This window comes from Falco punctatus (assembly GCF_963210335.1).
Source record: "Falco punctatus genome assembly, chromosome: 15".
Lineage (NCBI taxonomy): Eukaryota > Metazoa > Chordata > Aves > Falconiformes > Falconidae > Falco > Falco punctatus.
In genome coordinates, this window is record NC_137595.1 from 2,034,550 (window position 1) to 2,055,678 (window position 21,129).

Genomic DNA, 21,129 nt, shown 5'->3' on the forward strand with positions numbered 1-21,129 from the left:
CACAGATGTGAGATCAATCCAGCGCACTGGAGAGTTTATTTCTGTACTGCTGGAGTTCCAGGAAATTTTCCTAAAAGCCTAAATAGTTTACAGCCTGAATGAAGAAGCTCTTCAGCTTTGGCATGTGCTTTCACATCGGCTATTGAAGAAGCAGAAATCACAAAGACAGGATTTCCATCTGTTGAACACGTTGCAGTTTCTTTCCTCTCCTGAGACTTCCTAAAATAGGTTGTTTCTCTTTGAATCTTGCCTGAAAAGGATGGCAACCTTAACTTCAGTCCAGACTTGCTCAGAGTTGTTTAGAGTAGGCTGGGCTGTGTGACACTGGAGGAAAACTACCAGTGGCAATGTCACCTGCCAGATGCAATTTCTACAGGAAAGCACAACCGTGGCAATGCCTGAAATCAGGGATGCAGACCCGGGCGCAGCTCTGCCTGTTCTGGCGTAGCTGGACTTGATCCAGTCCCAACCTGGGAAGTGCATAGCTGCGGTCCCTGTGCTCTGCTGAGGGAGGGCTCATCGACCTGGGCACCTCCTTCCCTGGAGACGGGAGAAATAAAGCGAACGAGGAAAGCAGGGGGAAATAAAGGAGGAACAGGGCATGGGAAGCTTTTGGCATGGATTAATGGAGGGAGTGCACTGGTATGGCCCTGGATCTAGCAGGTATGGGGGGCACTTCCATTGCAAAGGGATGGGAAAGCTGCAGGGAAATGGGAGCTTTGGAGATGTTGCCCAAGCGTAAGAGGACATGAGTCTTCTTACGCAACAGTTTCAATGCCCTGATGCCTGACAGCCCTTAGTCATTCTGAAACAAACGGCTTTTGGTTTGTGCCAACTTGGGAGGTGCTCAGCCAGGGCCGTCCCCTCCCTTTCTGTGCAGCGCGAGCCCGGAGCCACCCCAGGCCGGTGGAGTTGGTGTGTTTGGGTGGCAGAAAACCACACTGAGAAATGATGACACCTGCGGCTGGAGCTGAAGGGGTCTGCCTCCCACCTCCTTTGTCAAGCTCACAAATGTGATGCCTTATTTAGAAGAGTAATTTCTGCTTGTTGCCAAGGATGTGCAACCCCTTTTCCACTCTGCTTTTGCTATAACAGTCTCTGCGAGGGTCCCCACCCAGAGGGACCTGTCTCTCCAGGGGACCATCCCTTATTGTCACCTAGACCTTGCCTCCATTTGTTCCCTGAGCCTGCGCAGACCTGATGTCACACTTCCAGCCCTGGTCCTGTCTTCCACTTCGTTTTTATGGACTGGTGTTAATATGTATAGCCCATGCTGGCAGCTGTAAGAAGCTGCTCCACCCCAGCCATGTGAGAGCAACAAAGCTCCCTGTTCCCCTGATTTCTCTGCGAGAAGAATAGAGCTGGGGAACTTTGTGTGAAGAAAACCTCAGCCCTTGTCACTCTTTCAGATCGGGAAGTTGTTGATCGTACCTGACTGCAAATACAACCTTTTTAACTAGCTGTTGTGGAAGAGCGGACTGAGAGAAGATACAGACCTGGGTGAGATGGTAGGACACCTTCCACACTGTCTCTAGTTAGCATTTTTTTGAATAAAGCACTTGCTCTCCTCAGATGAATGAAATAAATTACTACCAGAAATACTGCAAGGGGAGCATTCATCAATTCCATCATTGTTAACCTAATTATTTGGAGAATTACATTATTCTTTCACAGGCACAAATCTCTCTTCACAAAAGGAGGCAGTAATGGGGATGCCTCACTAACTGAGAAATGGCAGAAGACACCAGCCGGGGAACAATGCTGTTCCTGTTTCATCGAAGAAGACCAGGTTCATGTGGTTTCCACTCAAAACACAAATAAAAAGGTGAGAGTTTGTGCTGCTTTTTCTGAGAAATGGAGCAGATTGTGTGGCCCCACCACAGAGGTGTGGGTACGGGCATGGGCACGGGTATGGGGCTGCGTGCGCTGCCTCAGCCGCCCTGGGGTGCTGCAGCCAAAGTGCTTCATGGCACTCCTGCAGCTGGCTGATGCACACCTGGGTTTGGAGGGGTCTTTGGGGCAGGGAGCAGTAATTTCAGGGTCTTCTGCCAGGGAAGATTTCTGGAAGTACGGCTTTTAGGGACCCTTTAAGCTGCTCCGATCCTTTCACCTTGTGTGCAATGAAAGGATGGGCTTGTCAGGCCAGAACTCCAGCCAAGGACCCAGAGACATCACCCCTCTGTGAGGCTTCACCTGGTGAAGGACCTCAGCCAGCCATCAGAACTGGCCCCTGTGCGACCAGCTGATCATACTCCATACACGCACACTACATATGTGTTTGCAAAAGACAAGGTTTGAATTACCTTTCTGTAGACATTATGGGATTGGCTCGACCAGGTGCCCAACACCTCCAGGTCTTGCCGTGTTCGCTGGCAGGCAGGGATTCCCGGCGTCTGGCAGGTTGGCATACTTGCATGGTCAACCACCTTCGAGAAGAGAAAAATTAAAGACATTGTGAAGACTTCTGGACTGCTGATTTGAAACGTTTTTGGGGTTTTTTTGGGGGTTTTTTTTATGGTTTCAACATGTCAACCTGTAGTAAACAGACTAGCCACGCTGTCAGGAGATGCTGTCCTGATAGAGCCAATTGCTGCTTCCTCTTCCTGTTCGGTACACGTAGCAAAAGAGCGCTTCAGCAGATGGGTGAGATGGAGCTTTGTTACGCTGTGTCTCCATTAGTTCACAAGTCAGGCTGCAGACATACCAGTCAAGAAACGGGAAACATTCCCTGTCCCTTCGTGGATGACATATTTTCAGGCAAAAGCAGAACGTTTTCCCGTTCCTGGAGGCTGCATTTATCAGGATCTGGGAAATCATATAAATTCTCCTGTTTTTGTTTAGAATGGAGGTGAAATCTGTATTATATGTCATTTGCCCAAAGTATTCTATCGTTCTAGTATTTTTTTCCCCAGAATGGGGCAGACCTAAGGTGCATTTATTGGCCCTTGGACTGGAACTGGGCGTGAGGGTCTATGCAGGTCAGCCGTGACCTTAGCCTTCAGAACCTGTGTTACTGGGAGTCTGTTCAGGTAATCTTAACTAGCATTTACTTTCAAACCAACAAAAAGTCGTGCTTCGATTTTCTAGTTTTGTTTCAGATACTGACACTAGCTTTATTGCTGCTTGCCACTTTTTTTTGTAAAAAAGTATTCTGATGTACAATTTTTTTTTTTAAATGTAATGAGTCTATCAGAGATTTTTTGTTACAGCTTTTTCTCACTGACAAAAGCAAAGCAGCATTTTCATTCTGTGATGTTGATTTTTTGGTACCAGAGTTATCTGACTACATAAACCACCGGGGTCCTTTTTCTCTGGAATATAAGAAAACAAACTTATCCCTGGAAAGTTCAACAGTATGCAAGTAAACATTTCTCATGGTGAAATTTTGCTTTAATCTTCTTTTGGGAAGTGATCTAACCAGCCAGAAATAGTATATCCAAGTTGGTTTTCTCTTTTTAGAAAGGGAATGGAATAAACATCACAAATCTGAATTTTTGCCATCAAAACTATTTCGGGGCTTGTATCACTTGGAAATTTTTTAAAATCTAAACTGAAAGGCAAATTCGTGTGCATCATTGAATCTTAACACTGATAATAGAGACACTTTACAACTAACTAAACCTGTACTTACCTAGTGTGTCAGCATCATCTGATATACATTGCTGTTACGTGTTTGAAGATGGTGAGATAATTATCTATGACACAACGTAACTCAAGGAAATTACTGCAGAACATCAGAAATCATGTTAATCTACTTGTATTTGAATAAGATTGTAGGCCCTGCCAACTGGCTTCCTGCAGAAGCTTTTCTTAGGAAACATCCACCAGGATACAAAAAGCCCGGCCCTTCGGCGTGCAGTTCCACCTTAGCCGTGCGGATACCCATGTGGGAATCAGACCCACGCTTTCCCTGGGGCTGGATGGCCTCGTGCCGGGGCTGCTCCAGGGACTGATGTCCACGTGGCATTGAAACCCCTGCAGCCAGCGTGCTCCATCTCTGGGAGGTGTGCGTGTGCTGGCCGCCCTCAGCAGCGTCCTGTGGCTCCCTGGGGCTGCGGGATGGGGTCCTGCGCAACAGCGGCGGTGGGCGGCCACTTCCCAGGGACCTCCCCGGAGCTCTGCAGTGATCGGCACGTCCTGATTTACACCTCTGGAGAAGCCGGTCATTTAAAATGGCCTGACTGGCCAAAGGTGGTTGGTTTGGGGTTTGGTTGGTTGGTTGGTTTTTTTTGTTTGTTTGCTTGTTTTGGTTTTTTGTTTTATCAAGAAGAAATTAAATTTCTTTTAAATTTAAATCAAGAAGAAATTAAGCCAGCTAAAACCTGCACAATTAATCTTTGCTGATCAAACATACACTGCCACGGGCTTAACCCCTTCATTGCTTCCTTTATCTACCAGCATCTTTCCATTTCATTGAGGTTGCACCTATGCTCATCTGCTCTTATTCATGGTTTTACCCTAGAAAGGCATGGGGAACACAGGGGTATGGCTGACTAAGCTCGTTCCCAGAGGGAAACTCATTCTTCAACTACTACATATCAGTCACCAAGACAACCCACAATAAACAGCCTGGCGTGCCTGGAAGCTCTGCACGCAAAGCTTATTTTGCCCCATTGTAGATGCTGGGAAGAGAGGCCAGTTATCTCCACTGGATGTAGGTCACTGAGCGACCAGGACAGCCAGCAGCAGGAAGAGGAAGGAGCTGTAAGCATCGTGCTGGCCTTAAGAAGGGGCTTGGGGGAAGGACATGGGACCAGAGCCGTGGTGCCCAGCCTTCTGCATGCAAGAGCATGCTCATCCACAACCCAGCATCAACAGGAGCTTGAGGGAGCATCACCACGTTTCAGGAGGGTCATCACGCATCTGCTCTTCTGGCTCTCAGACTCTGCAGGCGCTCCACACCTGAGATGTGTTGGATTGCCAGGGAGCAGTCACTGAAGTGCTTTTGGGGTGAAGGCACCAAGATCCATCCTGCGACTCTGCCTGCTGGCCGTGCCCCCAGCACGGCTGGTCCCTCCTGTTCCATTTGACACTGCCTTTTTGTAATTTATGCTTGACACAACGCTTTCTGTGACAGACTTTTAAATGAATAGGGTAGTTAACGTCCTGTATCCGTAGCTTCTGTACTCTGATCTCAGCTTGTGAGAGATCTAGAACAGCAGCTTCACTATTAGAATCATAGAAATATTTAGGTTGGAAAAGACCTTTAAGATCATCAAATCCATCCATTAACCCAGCACTGCCAAGTGTTTTGTGCATCTTTCTTTCCATTTCTTCTTCAGATAATATCTGTTGGTTTCTGGACTAAGTTTAGGAGGTATAAATAATCTGCGTCAGGAGGACAATGCTGCTACTGAGTGGTTCATACAAGGAGAGCCCCATGTCCATGTCTAACCTGAGATCACAGGTGGGCATCCTTGGACCTGAGTAGTCCTGGGCTTCTAACATTCACAAAGGAGCAAATGCAACAGGTAGGCACTGGTATCAGATGGACTCTGCATGAAGAGGGAGAGAAATAAGATCTTTGAAGGATATAATTTAAAATAGAGCAAAACTAACATAGCAAAATCCTACCCAAGCTCTCAGAGAAAGGAGAAAGACAGCTGCAAGCTGTGGCAATGCTTAAACACGCACCTCCACACCTGTGCAGAGGGGTTTGCCAGCCAAGGAAAACATCAGGGGAGGTAATGTCAACACAAACTGACCCAAGCAAACTTTGAATCAAAATAAACTGTAGCACATAATGGCAACATCTCAACAAATAAACATTTTGCCTGGTCTAACAACTAATGCAAGGGTAGGGTATGCAATTGTGGTGTGAGAATGTAAGTCCACAAAAACTGAGCCATCCAAGGTGAGAATGATGAATACAGATCATCAGATATGCAAAGTAGTTTGGTTAAAATCACCAGAGGAAACAGTAATAGAAATTTCCTGTTCTTTGAGCATTTAATTGCTCATCCTGTTGGTTGGTTTTTTTTTTTCCCTGTTGATTTAAAAGGAAAAATGTAAAGAGAAAACCCCCTGACAAATGATGACATACTTAAGTAGGCTCTTTGTTCAAACCTGAGGTTCAGATAAGAGGACCCGATATACCAGGAATCCGTGAAAAGATGCTCATACAGCCACCAGTGTCCACCTACAACACTTGTATTTCTGCTTCTAGAACAGATCATGGAAGATAACACCAGAAAATTTCACAAAATAGTAGAACTTTGGACTTTAATAGCTACATCCTCTTATTTCCTTAATTCATGTTCTCGATCAGAGAGACGAGCTGTGGGGCATATACTGCCACGCTGAGCTGCTTTTCCTCTCATCCAGTTTTTATCCACTGCTTCAAAATTTCCTATATGTCTGTCCTGTGCTTTCTGCTTGGATTTAATTAAGTGTGGTCTCAAAGCCTAAATAACATGCCTGGTCTAGGCCAGCTATATGTTTCTGATAAGCCCTGAAAGTGCCTTGCTCAGGCTGTGAATTAAGTCTTTTAATTGTATAAGCTGCTGCTCTCTGCAGCTCTGCTTTTATCTGATGTGCTGAGAAGTGGATGCTTCTTTTTTTTTTTTTTTCTTAATAAAAAACCTCACCAACACTCACTGGGGAAGGATGTGACTGGTTTTCTGCCATGATTCAGATGCTCTGTGCATTGCCATTGTCTGCGGATGAACAAGTGATTTTGGTTTTTACTGAGCGAGCTATCACTTTGGGCATGTATTTGTAGATTTTGGAATCTCCCTGCAATAGAAGAATTTTCCTTCCCTTATGCTTACTCCTTGTTCAGCAACATGTGTAACTGCCAGTCCCTGGTTAAAAGACTTGTTCTCCACTGGACTTAAACCCAAGGGATTTTACGGTGGGTGTCATGTAAGCCTTTGCCAGCGGGCACCTGCAAGAGTATTAACAAATGGGTATTTGCTCTAGGTTAGCTCAAAATCAGCGTGTGCTTTGACGTCCAGCGCAGCTGTACCTCCCGCTGCTCCAGTGAAGGCAGCCTTGCCTGCTCACCCGTGGTGCTCCCCGGAGAAAGCATCGCTGCTCAGTCCAGTGTTGAAACACCTGGCAACAGCACTGGGCTGCTAACGCTCGGTGGGCACTCAGCAAGTGCTCTGTGGGGCCAAGTGAGAGCAGCACGATCTCAAGCCTTCATGGTAAGGAGGAACTGAAGAAACTGGGAAAAAATTGTGAAATTATGTCTTTCACCTCCAGTGCTCATGTAAAGCACAAAGCGGAGGGGACCATATTAGTCCTGACTTGTGGGGCATCTGGTCCTGGGACAGACAATGTCCGCCTCCAGGAACCTTCTATATGCATCAAATTCACAGACTGCCTACGTGGACAGACAACGTGAGATACCTTTCCACTGACTGCAATGGATGGCATCTTGCTGTCCCAATGTGGGATGAGGAGCATCCTTCTTCCAGTCAAGTGCAAGGGCTGTTTAATTGACATGCTCAAATTGTCCTCTACAGACCATGCACACAAAACGCCATGAATATGCTTTAGAGTAGAACAGTTCGGGTGGCAGGGACCTGCAGCAACTACAACAGCCCAGCCCAAAGCACCAGGACACTCAGCTGGGTTAGGAGATCGCCAGTATTTCTGGAGCAAAGAATCTCAGCTCAGCCCTTCTTAGACACCAAGTCTCTTTGCCTGTGATGTGAAATAGCTACACACCACACAGGACTTTGCCAGTGATAACCAAGCATTCTTTTTCATTCAACAATGTTTTTAGGACCTGGATATTTTCACTAATCACTACATCCACGCTAATCTAGTCCCATTGTTAAAAACGCTAATCACAGGCTGTTGCAGTTTCAAAACTAAGCGTTTCTTGTCAAACCAATGCTGTAATATCTTTCAAAAAATGTTTTTTTTCATTATCTTTATTTATTATCTAATGCAATCCTCAATATTTTGAAGTGCACTTTAAGGTTTTGCACTTTCATATTTTTTCCTATGGTGGAAAGAATTGATAATGCATTTAAGCCAATTTAAACCAATTACATGTTTTTTTCCCCCCATTGGGCTTATTTAAAAAGCATTCTCAGGCAGATAACAGATGGAGGACAAAGGTCAAGCAAGAAAAAAGTCTTTGTGATTAGCAAGTAAAAGTGCACTGGAAGCTGCTGAAGTAACATCCGGGGACACCAGCAAAATTAACGGGCTAGTGAAGAGGATTTGTAATGGTAGATCAAAAAAAGGTACTCTGCAGTCAGAGCACAATATATTCCCTTTACTGAATTTCATGTAATGAAGCACACACAGGAAACAAGTCACCTGTCTTACCATACCTGTGAAAGTCAAATTTTGCAGGAAGAAATGCTCCTGATTCCTCCTGACATGGACTGGAGAGGGCACCAGCATGTCTCCATACTGCTCCCAGGTGGGGGTAAAGCCCCGGCCCCGCTCACCCCAAAGGCAGCAGAGGGTGCAGCTTTACTGGAGCAGTTTTGTTTCCTTGTACTATGTCAGATCTTAACACAGCTCTGGATTTGTTTTCTTCCAGCTTACAAGGCAAAAAAGATTTTGGCACGTGCAGGCTGTCAATACGTTAAAGGCATAAAAAAGTCTCTGGGCAAGGTTCCTCTGCTGGCTCTCAGAAAAAAACATTAACGTTTCAAATCTCAATAAAACCATGGGATGCACTTTTCTCCTGACATTGCTCCCACTTCCCACAGAGCAGAAATAGGGAGCAGCCCTGGAAAAAGGAATTTCTCCCCTAGAATCTGAGCATGCAAAGTCTACCCTTCAGCTTCAGCTAAGCACAGGCACACATTCTAGTTATTCACGTATGTTGATCTAATTCCCGGAAACCAAACTCCCCTTGGGACCCCTCTCTATCAGGAAGTTATTCCAATGTTTACTTTCAAATTAACTTCTTATTTTAATTTTGTACTATTATTTCTAGTTCTAACCTGAAGCATCACTTCCAATAATTATTCTCTCTTCCTGGTGTTAATAACCTCTGACTGTTTCCAATTCCCTCTTCCCCTCTCTTGCTTGGGCATTTCTAAATCACATTGCAATTCTCTGGCTGTTAGATTCAGTGAAGTGTTTTAAACCTCTCTGGTTTGATTTCAGATGTTTTCAGCTATTTAATTGCTTTTAAGCCTCTAATCCATCATCCTTCCTCTTTTAGGCAGTGCCTCAGGCTCTTTCTACTTTGCTGCTCCTTGCCAGTGTGTCCGTCCCCCCGCACCGATAAGCGTTGCCCAACAAGCTTGCAGCGCAGGACCATTGCCTTCCTGTTTACCAGCGCGCTCTTCTGTGCCAGTTCAGATCACATATGCACCTCCTGCCCGCATTGGTCTGATTTACAGCCTGCAGCCAAACATTTCTGTACTTGCTGCTCTTGCCTACTAATGCAGCCCCAGCATCCCAGTCCAAGACATGCTTGTCTGCAAGATCTCCCTGGGCAGAGAGGAAAACCATCGGCAATAAGTGACCGTCTAGCCCTGCAGATGCAGTCTGAAAGTCATTCAACGTAATTCCTATTTTTCCTCCTCTTTTGCAGCCAGGTGAGTCGAGCCAACACAACAATTACAGCAGAACAACTTTGAATTAAAGTGACAAGAGAAGAGCATAAGATGGGACTAGCTGTATGACAAAGCATGAAACAGCCACTGTGCCAACTGATTGTCCTTTTTCAGAATAATGTTTCTTAATTCTCCTTAGTACCAAAGCTTCTGAGCTTTGATACTAGGCAAAGCAAAATATCTGACAATGAACAAGAACTGAATTTCTAACACTTAATAAACTAATCTGTACGGCCATGCTGAGGAACCATCCTTCTTTCCGATTTTGGAAACAGGAAAAAACCCAGCAGATGAAATGAAGGATAGTATGGAAATGGAAGGAAAGGAATACATCTGAGGCGCTGGGATGGTTTCTGTCCGTGGGCTGAGAAGCCTGCTGAGGGCAGGAGGGTAAGTAGAAATATATTATTTTGTTTTCCACTTTCCTTTCATTGAGATGCATAAACTTCAGAAACCATTTGGTGTGAAGCAGGGTTGGAAGGGTTCAAGGGCAGTCTGAGCCTTTATCCTCATTTCTAACCCCAAAGGACCACCATTTTAAAAAAATTACTCTTGCTAGACTCAAGCCATTTGACACTGGAAACTTGCCCTCATTGCAAAAACCCACGCAAGAGTCAGAGTCATTAAAGGCCTAAAAAGCCCGAGCATGGCTTGTTCTTTAATTATGGAAAATAGTTCCTTGGTTTTGAATTGACCTATTAATTCTGAGTTTGAATAAACAACATATTAATTTTTGTGGGCTTAACATACTAAGATTCTTGCTCTCATCTTACTCCAGATGTTTCAAGCACCCTAAAACTGAGTTTAGTTATACAAAGATGACCCTCCCATGGCCCTTCTGCCCTGACAGCTGCTCTGCTTGGTCCCCTTCTCTCAATGTGCTGGGAAGAGGGAAGAAAGTCACAGAAAGCTCCCAAATCTATAAACAAACCAGAGAGGCACACACTTAATGATGTTTGAGGAGAGCGTGCAGCAGAAGCATTTCTAGTTGTGGTTGCCCCAGTCGCTTACTGATAGGAACGATCTCTTTCCTGGGAAGCACTCGGTCATGCAAACTTACTCAGCTGCCAGGTGTCCTTCAGGAGAAGATGGATTGCTGATCCCAAGAGGAGATGGGTTAGATTATCCCTGTCAGCCATCAGAGCTGGGAAGGAAAGAAGAGCAGATAAGGAGGCTAGTGTGAAAGCTTTTTTCCTAAAATAAAAATAAAATTATACATATATATATATATCTCACACACAAGATCATCTCCCTTGTGATCACTGATAACTAAAACGCAGTGGTACTACATGTGATGGTGGAGGCTGGGAGAAACCTGCAGTCCAGGCTGCAGTCCCTGGTCAGCCACTTCTAGGGAATGCCATGCCATGGGGCTCAGGCTGAGGGTATCAGCCAGGAATGTGCCATAAAATGATTCATTAGCGTTGATCTCAAATTCACCACAGCAGCAATTAAAATCCTAGTTTTCTAATCATATTGACGCTGAGTTTTGGCAACAGCATTTAACGTCCAAGGTCAGTGTGCCTATTTCCATCCATCTGAAGATTGCTCAGAAGATGAAAATACTGCTGGAAAAGAAAAATTCTCCTATGGGAGATGACAAATAACATACCCTGTCCAGCAGACACTAGTGGAGCTTTTGCAAAACCGAGATGTGCTCATGTTGGAATTAATGCCTTTTTAGCTGCTTCCAGTAAATTTCCAAGTGCTGAGAAGCAGAGAGCACTGTAGTTACTGTCTAGTAAAGGCTGTGGAGTTCATTACCCATTGCCAAGCAACGTCTTGAATGCCTCTTTGTGCTGCTTCTGATCCATCACCTTGCTAATCTGAGAGGCAGGTCACTGGGCAGTCAGTGGCCTGAGGTACCACTGGCTGGGAAAGGTCTTCCCCCGGCTTTCCATGAGCTCCCTGAAGTCATTGTTACGAGGTTTTGTTTCAGCACTTGGAGTACACAGAGATACAAAGCACATCAGCACAGCTCTATCTATTTACTCTGTGGCTGTTTGTGCATCAAAGCCATGCTGGCTTTGTGAGGTTGGGCTCGGGACGGCCAATGCCAATCTCTTCTCTGGAGAATTCAGACTTCTGTGCAAACTGTCTGCATATCTGTGAGATTTATGGCTGATGCTTTCTCCCTGAAGATCATGCTACATCATGGAAGCTGGCCTTTTTTGGCCATCTGAGTACTTCTGAGATAAATCTGCTATGCTTCTGTTTAGCTTACAGGCTGAGGCTGACAAGGAGTAGCTGTTAAAGGCTGTTTGTTTGGATGCTTGTGCTTAACCTGAATGACTGCTCCCTGCCTGGCAGCCTGCGTTCTGCCAGGGTCCTTCCCGATGTGCGCCATGATGTTCTACCTCACGCAAGTCACACGGGGTTACTGTATAGCGTGTACTTGGTACCTGCCTGCCCCCCGCAAGGCAGCAGACCCAAGCAGAGCAACCTGGTTAGAGACGATGACTTCTGCAGCAAGGGAAGCTTTTTGTGCCCACTCAGTGCTAAACCCAACAACCGATTTCTGCATCACCTTCCGACGGACCTACCCGCATTCAGGTTCATCCATTGCCTTTGAAAATCAGATTTCAGTTTCTCATTCCTGCCTTAAAGTTCTATATTAGGACAATTAAAAACAACCAAGCTGATGTTTCCTGCAGTGAAAGTCTGAGGGTCTGGAAAACATGAGCCATTAGTTCAGCTGAAGTCTTGGCTTGCTCCATTATTTATTTAGTTGTATGTGTTATTCCTTCTGTGTTGTGTTTGCCTTCTGATTTTTCCCACAATGCTTTTTTCTAAGGCGCAGCAGGACTCCATAGAACAGGATCATCATTCTTTAGCCTTTATTTTTGTTCTACAGAGATTTTGAAAGGACTAGCTGTTCTAGAAAATCCATAGGGCTGTGTCAGTGCAGAAATCAGCATGAGTACCTGCTGCATCCCCTGCCAGGACCAGCTCTCAGTACGTCTGCATCTCTGCAACCTCCTTGGCTACTGCCACTTATAACAGATGGGTCCTGGGTCCTGTTTTACACAGCCCAGTGCTCTCTTCAAAAGAGAGGGAAAAGCAAGTCCCAATAAACCTACTGAAAGCTGGGTGTCCTTTAACCTGCTCTGCACAAGTCGTGGTGATAGCCACCAGCATCAGCACCATCAGCCACACACACTGGGCTGGGCTGACACCACTAACACTCCAGCTGCAGTTTCAGCTGGCAGCGAAAGTAATTTTCTTCTGAAAACCAGTGGTGTGGCCTGAAAAAAAAAACAACAAAAAAAACAACCAACCCCATAAAAGCCTAACCAACTAACAAACTTCTGGCAATTCCCTCATTTAATAGATACATTACTCCTCCTACCCCCAGACTCTCTCCAGATCTTTTATCCTATCAGATTCAACAGACTTGTGATCTGCCAAGCGACAAGCTCCGGAAATCCTGATACTAACCTGCTCCGATCTTAAGGCTAGAATTTCTTTGAGCAGCAACCAACATTTTCCTCTCTTTTGCCCTGGATCACAAAAGCTACAGCTGTCCCAGCTCAGAGAGAACTCTCTTCCACTCCCACCAGCACCAGTGCTCAGGCTGAGCGGTTCCTCAGCAGCTTTACCCAAAGCTCTGTCTTTGCCGCAAAAAACACCTATGCGGCATTTGCAGGGAGCTGAGGATTTTCATGAGAATTGAACCATCAAGTCTCTCCTGATCTCTTTCATGGGGAAAGTAGGGTTTGTTGGAGAGGCTGGGTTGTTCTGGCCCTTGCTCCTTCCCAAACTTTGCAAACCCAGTGGCATGCACCACCAGGGGGGCTGGCCAAGGCCCCATGGCCACTGGGATGGACCCATAACCGCTCTGCCCAGCCATGGCACCAGGCCAAAAGGTGCCCTCCAAAAAGGGTGTGGGTTAAGAATAATTTCTTACACCAAGTGTAAGACCTGGGGAGCTGCTTGGCCAGACACAGCCTGGGGCCAAGGCTTACCAAACTTACAGTACTGAAGCCAACCCTATTTTAACTACAATTTTATCCATATCTATAACAAACTTCTGAAAACCAATCTAGTCCAGTAGCCACACACAAAAAAGGAGCCGGAGAGACAGAACAACTGAAAGAGAGGATGGGAATGAACAAAGTTCCATTTTTGTTTAACAGGTGTTTATGCTGCTTCCAAGCTTTTTCTCAGTTACAGCATCGCTATTACAGACAACAAGAAGAAAGAAGAGTAACGGCTCATGCGAGAACCTGCAACACTACAGATGAGCTGCAGCAGGAGCGAGAAGGTGAAGCAAGAGGTGATAACACAACTATGAAAAGGCAAAGGCTTGAGGAAATAGCGAAGTGCTGGTACTCTCACCCCTAAGTCCTTGCTTGCTTCCTCATATGAGGCTGCACTTACAGGAAAAGGCGTGATTTTCACCGCAGTGGCAGGAGAGCAGCAGTAAGCACTCAGTAGGTGACATAAGATGGAACAAGTCATGTCAAGAACAAGTGTCAGGAAAGGGGAATCACTTGCGCTGAAATCCCACTTGGGTGACCAGAAGGCTGCAGAGATCCTCCTCCATCACAGCCAGGTGCTAACGAAGCTGCGACATGAAGGCGTGCAGGTCTGCTGAAGAAAGGACACGGGTAAGGGAATTTTCCGTGGAGACCAGAGCTGAGGGTGTGCTGGAGGCTCCACATAGCTTGGGAGTAGCATGTTTTGGCCAGGAGTAAGCAAGATGTGAACAACTCTATCCTTCCTCTTTCCTGAATCCCAACTGATCTGGCCAAACCCACTTTCCCCTTCTTCTAAATTGACCTTCTCGCCCACAGCTGCACAACCACCAGCAAGCCCTCCCGCTCCACAGAGAGAGCCCCACCTGCCTTTTCTTGACCAAGGGAACCATATAAACCTGTGATTGCTCAGGAGGAGCTGCTGTGCTGCATTTGGGGCTTGTATTCCGTGTGAAAACCCAAGGTGGTTGGTCTCCTTTTGAGAGGAAAGCAGGGTGGGAGCCTGGCAGAGCCCCTCCCCAGCCCCCCCACCCCCCAGGGCCGCCTGTGCAGTTGTTTCCCCGCCAGGCCCAGGTTTGCTCCCTCTGCCTCCACTCGGGGCTGCCGGGTACAGCCCGACCGGGCTTACTTACAGCATTGACTGTCGAAAGCATTAGATGGGAACACAAAGAAATCTTGGTAATGAGGGACAATGGCCAGTTTTTAAATGTTTAAACAATCTAAGTGTTAAATGGGCCTAAATAACTCCCTTAGGACAACTGTGCTTCCAAAACTATTTTCTACAGTTGTCAATGAGGTTGCTCAGATTGCCAAAAGTTTGGCAATGGTGCAGTTAGGTTGCTCTCTTAATTAACTCTTTTCCTATGTGAGTTATTTTTGTTCATCTCTGTGGTCCCACTAGGAAACAATTTACTAATGTCTGTCATCTGTCCAAATAAAATACATCTACTAATAAGGGAACTGCATGGAGTAGCACGGAATTTATTTCTGCTTTTCATTCTTTTCGGCAACAATAAGCTCTAAATAGCTCTTAAGATCTTTTCTAAAGAAATAATACATTATTATTTCTGTCAACTAACTTTCCCCCACACCAGCTGAAGACACTAATGTTAAATTTCAATACAAGAAAAGCAGATTATTGGCAAACACCAAAGGCAGTATCAGCAGTGAATCTTGCACGTTTCCAGCTCCCCTTGGCAGTAGAAGGGCTGCATTATGGGGTGGCTGCATGTACAGCCACCCGGATGGGGACAGATCATGGCGTTAGCACTGCTGCTGCTGGTAGGTCGGGATTTCCAGCTCGGCTGCCAAGCGAGCTCTCAGAGCCCACTGCTCAGCGCAGGCTTCATCTGCTCAAACCCTGCCATGCTCCAGCCAAGCCTTCGCTAAACTCTTAAAAGTCCCAAACACTCCTTTAGGCTTTTTCAATGACTGCATTTACCTCCCACCACTGCCACAAGCATTTGCTCTGCTTTCTTTTGCCACGGATGTGTAAAGGTTGGAGAATACCTTTACTCCAGGTAAATGTGCATTTGGTGAGACACAGGACACTGCTACTTCTGCTTGTATGTCACCTACAAGACCTGCTCTGGGCTGGTACCTCATTCTGGAAACGGCACTGATGCTGTGTCACCCACCCCCAAACTAAAACCCAACAAGACCCGAGCAGATCTTCTGTTTCCTGGTGCTGTTAGGAAACAGGAATCCCATCCTACTAAACTCAGCCATTTGCAGTATGGCCAGACCTCCAGTGCTGTTTTCAGTTCACGACTGATTTTTCAGTTCCAGAGTTTCTTCATTCTTTACTTAATAATAATTTGCTATTCCATTTACAAGCCTGAACAAAACTGTTTTCTTAAAAAAAAAAAAAAAGAACAAAGCACATGAACCCCCAGACATCAGGGAACACTACCCTCACCCCCACCCAAAAGAAAATCTTGATCTCAGACCAAGATACCCTTGGAAAACAACTAATGCCAAGTTGAAAAACACATTTGCAAATATCTTTTCCTATTGTAGCCCCAGTTACTGGAAAACTATTTCCTTGATGTCTTCGCTATTTCCCCTCAGGGGAAACCAGAAATTAGAGTCATATTTGGGAGAAGCATCACAAGCCTTTATGGAGGAAATGATTCCCAAAGAAAGTCTGGGGAGCAACATAGTGTATCCTCCAGGGTCTCAAAGACAGCAAACAACGCTTTTCTGGTGAATCTGTGTTGTACCTATTCCAGAAGAGCCATGGCAACCACATGTCTACGTGACCATGTCCCTGTCAGCTCCCTGGATTTGCTGCCTGGGGGATGCTCACCAGTGCCAGCAGATGTCCAGCCCACGCTGCCACTGGTGCCACAGTGGACTGCACCCATACAGAAGAGATACCATCCAAGCCTGCTGCAGGGTTTGTCAGCCCTGAGAGACAGCTCAGTTTCTCCCCACCTGTTTGCCACCTCTGCACAGCACACATGGCTAGTACCTGCTCCTGCCTGGCTCAGCCGGGACTCAGAGCTCACATGCAGCAGAAACTGCTTTTCTCTTGTGCCGGCCATTGAGTGGCACCCACCAGCATCAATGGCTGGAGATGCTCAGGCTACCAAAATTTTTAAAAAAATGAGGTCAAAAAGTAAATTTGCTGTCGCCACTAGAAGCCACACAAATAAATTCAAGTGGACCAAGACCATCTGTGTCTCATTACATCTGATTGTAGCAGGCTACACCTAAGAGCAGCAGAAGGCAAGCAGCGAAACAAGCAGGCTGGGTGGAGAGGAGCAGCATGGGCAGGTGCCTGGGGGAGCACGAAATGCGGGTGCATCGCAGACAGACGTGAGAACAGCAGCGTGTTCCTGGGGAGCTTCCAGCATGACTCAAACTACGGATGTCCTTGGAGCACACCTAAACACTGAGCACGGTGGTGTGGGACGTGAATCCAACTTTGCTGCCTTCAATTCCTGGCAACATTAGAATCACAGAATCATTTAGATTGGAAAAGACCTTTCAGATCGTGAAGCCCAAGCATTATGACGTGAATGTTAACAACCAAAACTTTCTAAGGGGAAGGAAGGGAGTGAGTGGCCCAGTTGCTCCCAGTGACATGGCTCCCTCCCATTTCCCCCCTGCTTGGGAGGGCTGCGTTAAGTGCAACTCTTGCAGGTATTTATGTTTCCAAGAGGCACCTCAGTGCTGCTCTCATGCTTTAGATTGCTGTTAGGAATAATTATAAACAGAGGCTGCATGTAGGATGCAGCTCCAAATTCAACACAATTCCTGTTTAAAGACCACAGAAAAGAGTGCACTCTTCCTTTTTGTGGCAAGCCGGGGGATGTGGGTTTCTGCCTTCTCACAGGCTTCACACAGTGTATTTGTTTGTTCTCAGGTGTGAGGAACTGCAAAGAAAATAAATGTCTCAAAAGACTTTTGGTCAGATGAGTTATGAAAAGCAAAAAACACAAAAAAAGTAGAATTTTGTATACATGTATGTTGGCCTGAGGTAGAAAACCAGACTCCCTTAGCCATGCAGCACATACAGGAAAAATTCTTCCTGGTGCTTATGGTTTTGGCTCTTGCTTTCCTGGAAAAGCTGGTAAAGATTCACCAAATATTCTTACTGATTGTCATATATACCTTGTCCAAGCTAAAAAAGTCAAAACAATTGGCCCTATTTATGAATATAATACCAGACTGTGAGTAAGGCTATACATTTTTACGTATGTGTTAAGTACAAAGAAACACCAAGAAAGTAATAAATAGAGGGAGCACATAGGATATGAATCGATGATGGTTTAGATAAATGGAGGCAAGTAACAAGGAGACACTTAGCCAGCAAACATGCCATTTACAGTAGGAAGAGCTCCCAGACTGTGCTTCCAGGAAGGGGAGGAAAGGTCATTAGATGGAGACATTAAAATCTAATCAAGACAAAATACTGGACAAATAATTGCAGTGAAAAAAGCCTTCTGCATTGATGGAATGTAGTAAGACCTTTAAAATTCAAATATACTTAACTTTCTGATTCAATTAGCTAAGTAATAATATTATGCCTTGGAAAGAGAATAATGCAAGATGGCAGAATGTATTGTGGGGACATACGGAGGCATTGCCTTTGGAGGAGATATCAAAATTGCTTCTAATGCTCCTCCAAGGGCAGAGAAAATAACTCTCAATTTTTGGCACTGAGAAGAAAACACTGTATGCATGTCGCTTCATGCTGTGTGGTCCGTGAGGACCACCTGTGATGGAGGCAGCCTGGTGCGGGGCACGGTGAGGGTGCGTTGGGTGCGGAAGGTGGAGGAGTTCAGCAGGAAGCTGCAGTACCAGAGCCAAGGAAGTCTGTGGGTGCCAGGGAAATTCCCCCCACCCTTCTCCTTGGAGCTGAGCTGAGGAATGGCAGCGCAGGAATGCTGTGACTCAAAGGAAAACACTTAATTGAGAACAGACTGGATGGCCCACGGTAGCTGCTGCGGGGGCTGCGGCTGCTGCGCGCCCCGAGCAGGAATGGCAGGCTGCATGTAAAACCATGTCGTGGACAAAAATCAAGAGGCGCAAAGGCTTGTTCGTCACACGGCACAGGGAGAAAGGAGTGAGCAGCCGCTAGGGAGGGATCCGTGCAGTAGGGTGGTAGCTCTGCAGGGCGAGAGCCCAGACGCGGTTAATCTGGGCTGTGGGGCGGCTCAGGCTTTCCTGCTTTATCCCTTCAAGAGAGTTGTCAGCTGAGAACTCACAAACTCATTCAAGAGATTCCTAAAACTTCAGCTGTGGGCGACAATGGGGAACTCCTCAGCCACTTTTGTCTGGATGAGGGGCATTTCCCAAAGTGCTGTTACCACCATTACTTCCAGATGGGACATGTGAGTTAGTGAAGGAGGAAGTCAAAACCAAGTGCGATTTGCATTCATCTTTTTGTACCTAGTTCTTCCCCCCCTGTTTTATGAATCACACCATTACTTCATGCATTTTATCTGTAATCATGATACACTCAATATCTTAGACAAAAAGGATTATGCCATCAACCTTTTCACTGTTTCCCTTCAAGGAAATCTTTTCTGTCAGCTATGTAAAAAGGGCTGATGAAATACTGGAATCCACTTGCAAAAATGTCTTACCACTGGACACACTGTCCACAAGGAATAAACATTACATTAGTAATGCTTTATCCCAGCATTTGCCCTCATTAAAAGCAAATTTCCTTTTCTATAGTGAAAATAGAGAGTAAAGGCAGTAAAACAAATAAGCGGATTATTTGCTTTGCTGATGAGCTATTTGGAAAGGTGGAAAGTGGAAATTTCTGTTCTTGAGAAAGCTGCAGAATACACCCAGGTCACACATCTCCTGCCCTTTCGTATTTTACTGAGGGGCCAACATAAAACATCCTCTCTGTAATGGACATCTTGGAAGGTTCTTGTCTTTGCATGGCCAAAAGAGACAACCACTGCCCTCTGGCAGCAAAGGTGCAATTGCCTTCCCTTGTGTCCTGTGATGGTGGTTATGTCTGAGAGGCAGCTGCGTTGGATTTGAGGATGCATTGGAAAGTCTGTCCACCCCTCCCTTGGAAAGGATACTAATCTTCCTGCTGCTTGAAGCTCTGGACCAGCAGGACAGGGCTGAAACTCTCCAGTTCCAGCTTCACCAGCATGCAGGCTCTGCTGGTTTTCCATCAGAAAGGGCACAAAGCAGGTCAGCTCAGCAGCTTACGGGAAGCCCTCCTGTCGGTTTGCTGCCTGTGAAGGTCTGGCTGTCCTGCCTGCAGCTCAGTGCCTGTAGGACCTGCTACGTGTCACTGCTGTCCTTGAGATTCCTCCCTTTGTCACCCAACCCTTCCTCACACTTGCAAATACCTGCCTGGCTTCTTCTCTGTTTTCTAGTCAGAAAAGACAGTCATTTGCTGGTTTGTAATTTTAGAATGAGTTTCTTGAACTCTTCGAGGCAAGGGAGAGGAGGTAATGATAAAGGATTGTGGAGAACTTCAGTGAGGAATCACAAAAGGTGCTAGAGAAATGTGTATTCTCTGAGGATAATGAAGGTGGGTAACTATATAAAGTCAGGTACCCAGGCAGGAGACTCTCCATCCATTTACTGAGGGGAGAGACAGGAAATCTTGACCTGTCTTGATCAGAGTGTATTTGTTCTGGTTTCTCAAGCAACCTAAGGGAAAAAAAGACCCCTAAGGTAAAAAATGAGAAGAGCAACACAGACTACGTACCATAGCCATAAATCAGGGTGGCCCAGGGAATCGCAGCACGTGGCACAACTTTAGGACCAGATAATTGGCTAACTACCAAAGAATAAGAGTTAGGACTTGTTTTGTAGGACCAAGGTGCAGTTATTTACAAAGAAAACTTCCTTCCTACAATCTCCTCAAAGTCTTCAAGCTTGTTAAAAAATTTCCCACAACCGCAAGATAGTCACATGATGTAACTTATCTGGATTTCCTTGACAAAGTTCTTCATGGCACAGTATAAAGGAAAAGAAATGGGAATAGAATTGTTTTCAGTATCAGCAAGAGAAAGAGGCAGTAGAGTTGATGGGCAGTTTGCGCGGTGCCCCTTGGCAGTGTTTTGAGGTGTACAGAATTGCATGACAAGGAGGTGGAGATGGGACACCCCATGAGATGGCAAGGGAACAGTGCTGGAAACCCTCTGGGGTCAAATTTAAATGGAATACTTCAGACAGAAGAAAACTGAAATTTTCTTACCTATTGCTGAATTCTAATTAAATTGTTCTTCTGTGCCAAGGAAAAAAAATTAAAAATCCTCAGCTGTAAAGAGCACTGCCAATCAATGTACAGATCTGGCCAAAGCCTTCAAACAAAGGTGTAGTGCAAAGCAAACAGGTTATGGAAAAATACTGGAAACCATCCCATGCCACTGCAGAAATCAAGGTGTTTGTTCTGCCTATGTTAAGGGAGACGTCGGTGGTTCAAAGAGGAGCACTGAAAGGCATCAGTCATCAGGAGCAATTACTAATGTGGGTAAAGATTAACTGAGGGGAACTGATTAAAGATTTCTCCACAGCAGCCTTTCCCATGGTCTGTCCATGCCGGCTCTGCAGCCGCCCGCCAGCCCTGCAAGGTGAAGTGGGGCACAGCTCAGGTCCGAAGCGCTCCAGAACCCCCTCCCCCCGTC

The 21,129-nt window shown here is 45.9% G+C and overlaps 1 protein-coding gene and 1 long non-coding RNA gene across 7 annotated transcripts in view; one reads left to right on the forward strand and one right to left on the reverse strand.

Annotated features, from left to right (window-relative positions):
• Window positions 1–21,129, reverse strand: part of CYSLTR1 (cysteinyl leukotriene receptor 1) — a 117,459-nt gene that overhangs the window by 13,945 nt on the left and 82,385 nt on the right. For 2 of the 5 annotated variants that reach the window (XM_080366351.1, XM_080366352.1), the window contains exons 1-2: window positions 2,534–3,771; window positions 2,304–2,426 (exon numbers count right to left, since the gene is read on the reverse strand). In XM_080366351.1, coding sequence (XP_080222477.1) covers window positions 2,304–2,416 — 113 coding nt within the window. In that variant the 5' untranslated portion in view covers window positions 2,417–2,426; window positions 2,534–3,771. Of the gene's footprint in view, window positions 1–2,303; window positions 2,427–2,533; window positions 3,772–5,395; window positions 5,496–21,129 lie in introns of those variants that run through there. The other 3 variants (XM_080366355.1, XM_080366349.1, XM_080366350.1) reach the window with 2 other exon arrangements.
• On the forward strand, window positions 550–15,893 carry LOC308054114. Of its 2 annotated transcripts, XR_013923969.1 has the most exons (3): window positions 550–1,508; window positions 1,675–1,825; window positions 3,771–15,893. It is a non-coding gene; the product is annotated as an uncharacterized lncRNA (long non-coding RNA). The 2 variants fall into 2 exon arrangements; XR_013923968.1 differs by having other exon boundaries at window positions 550–1,825.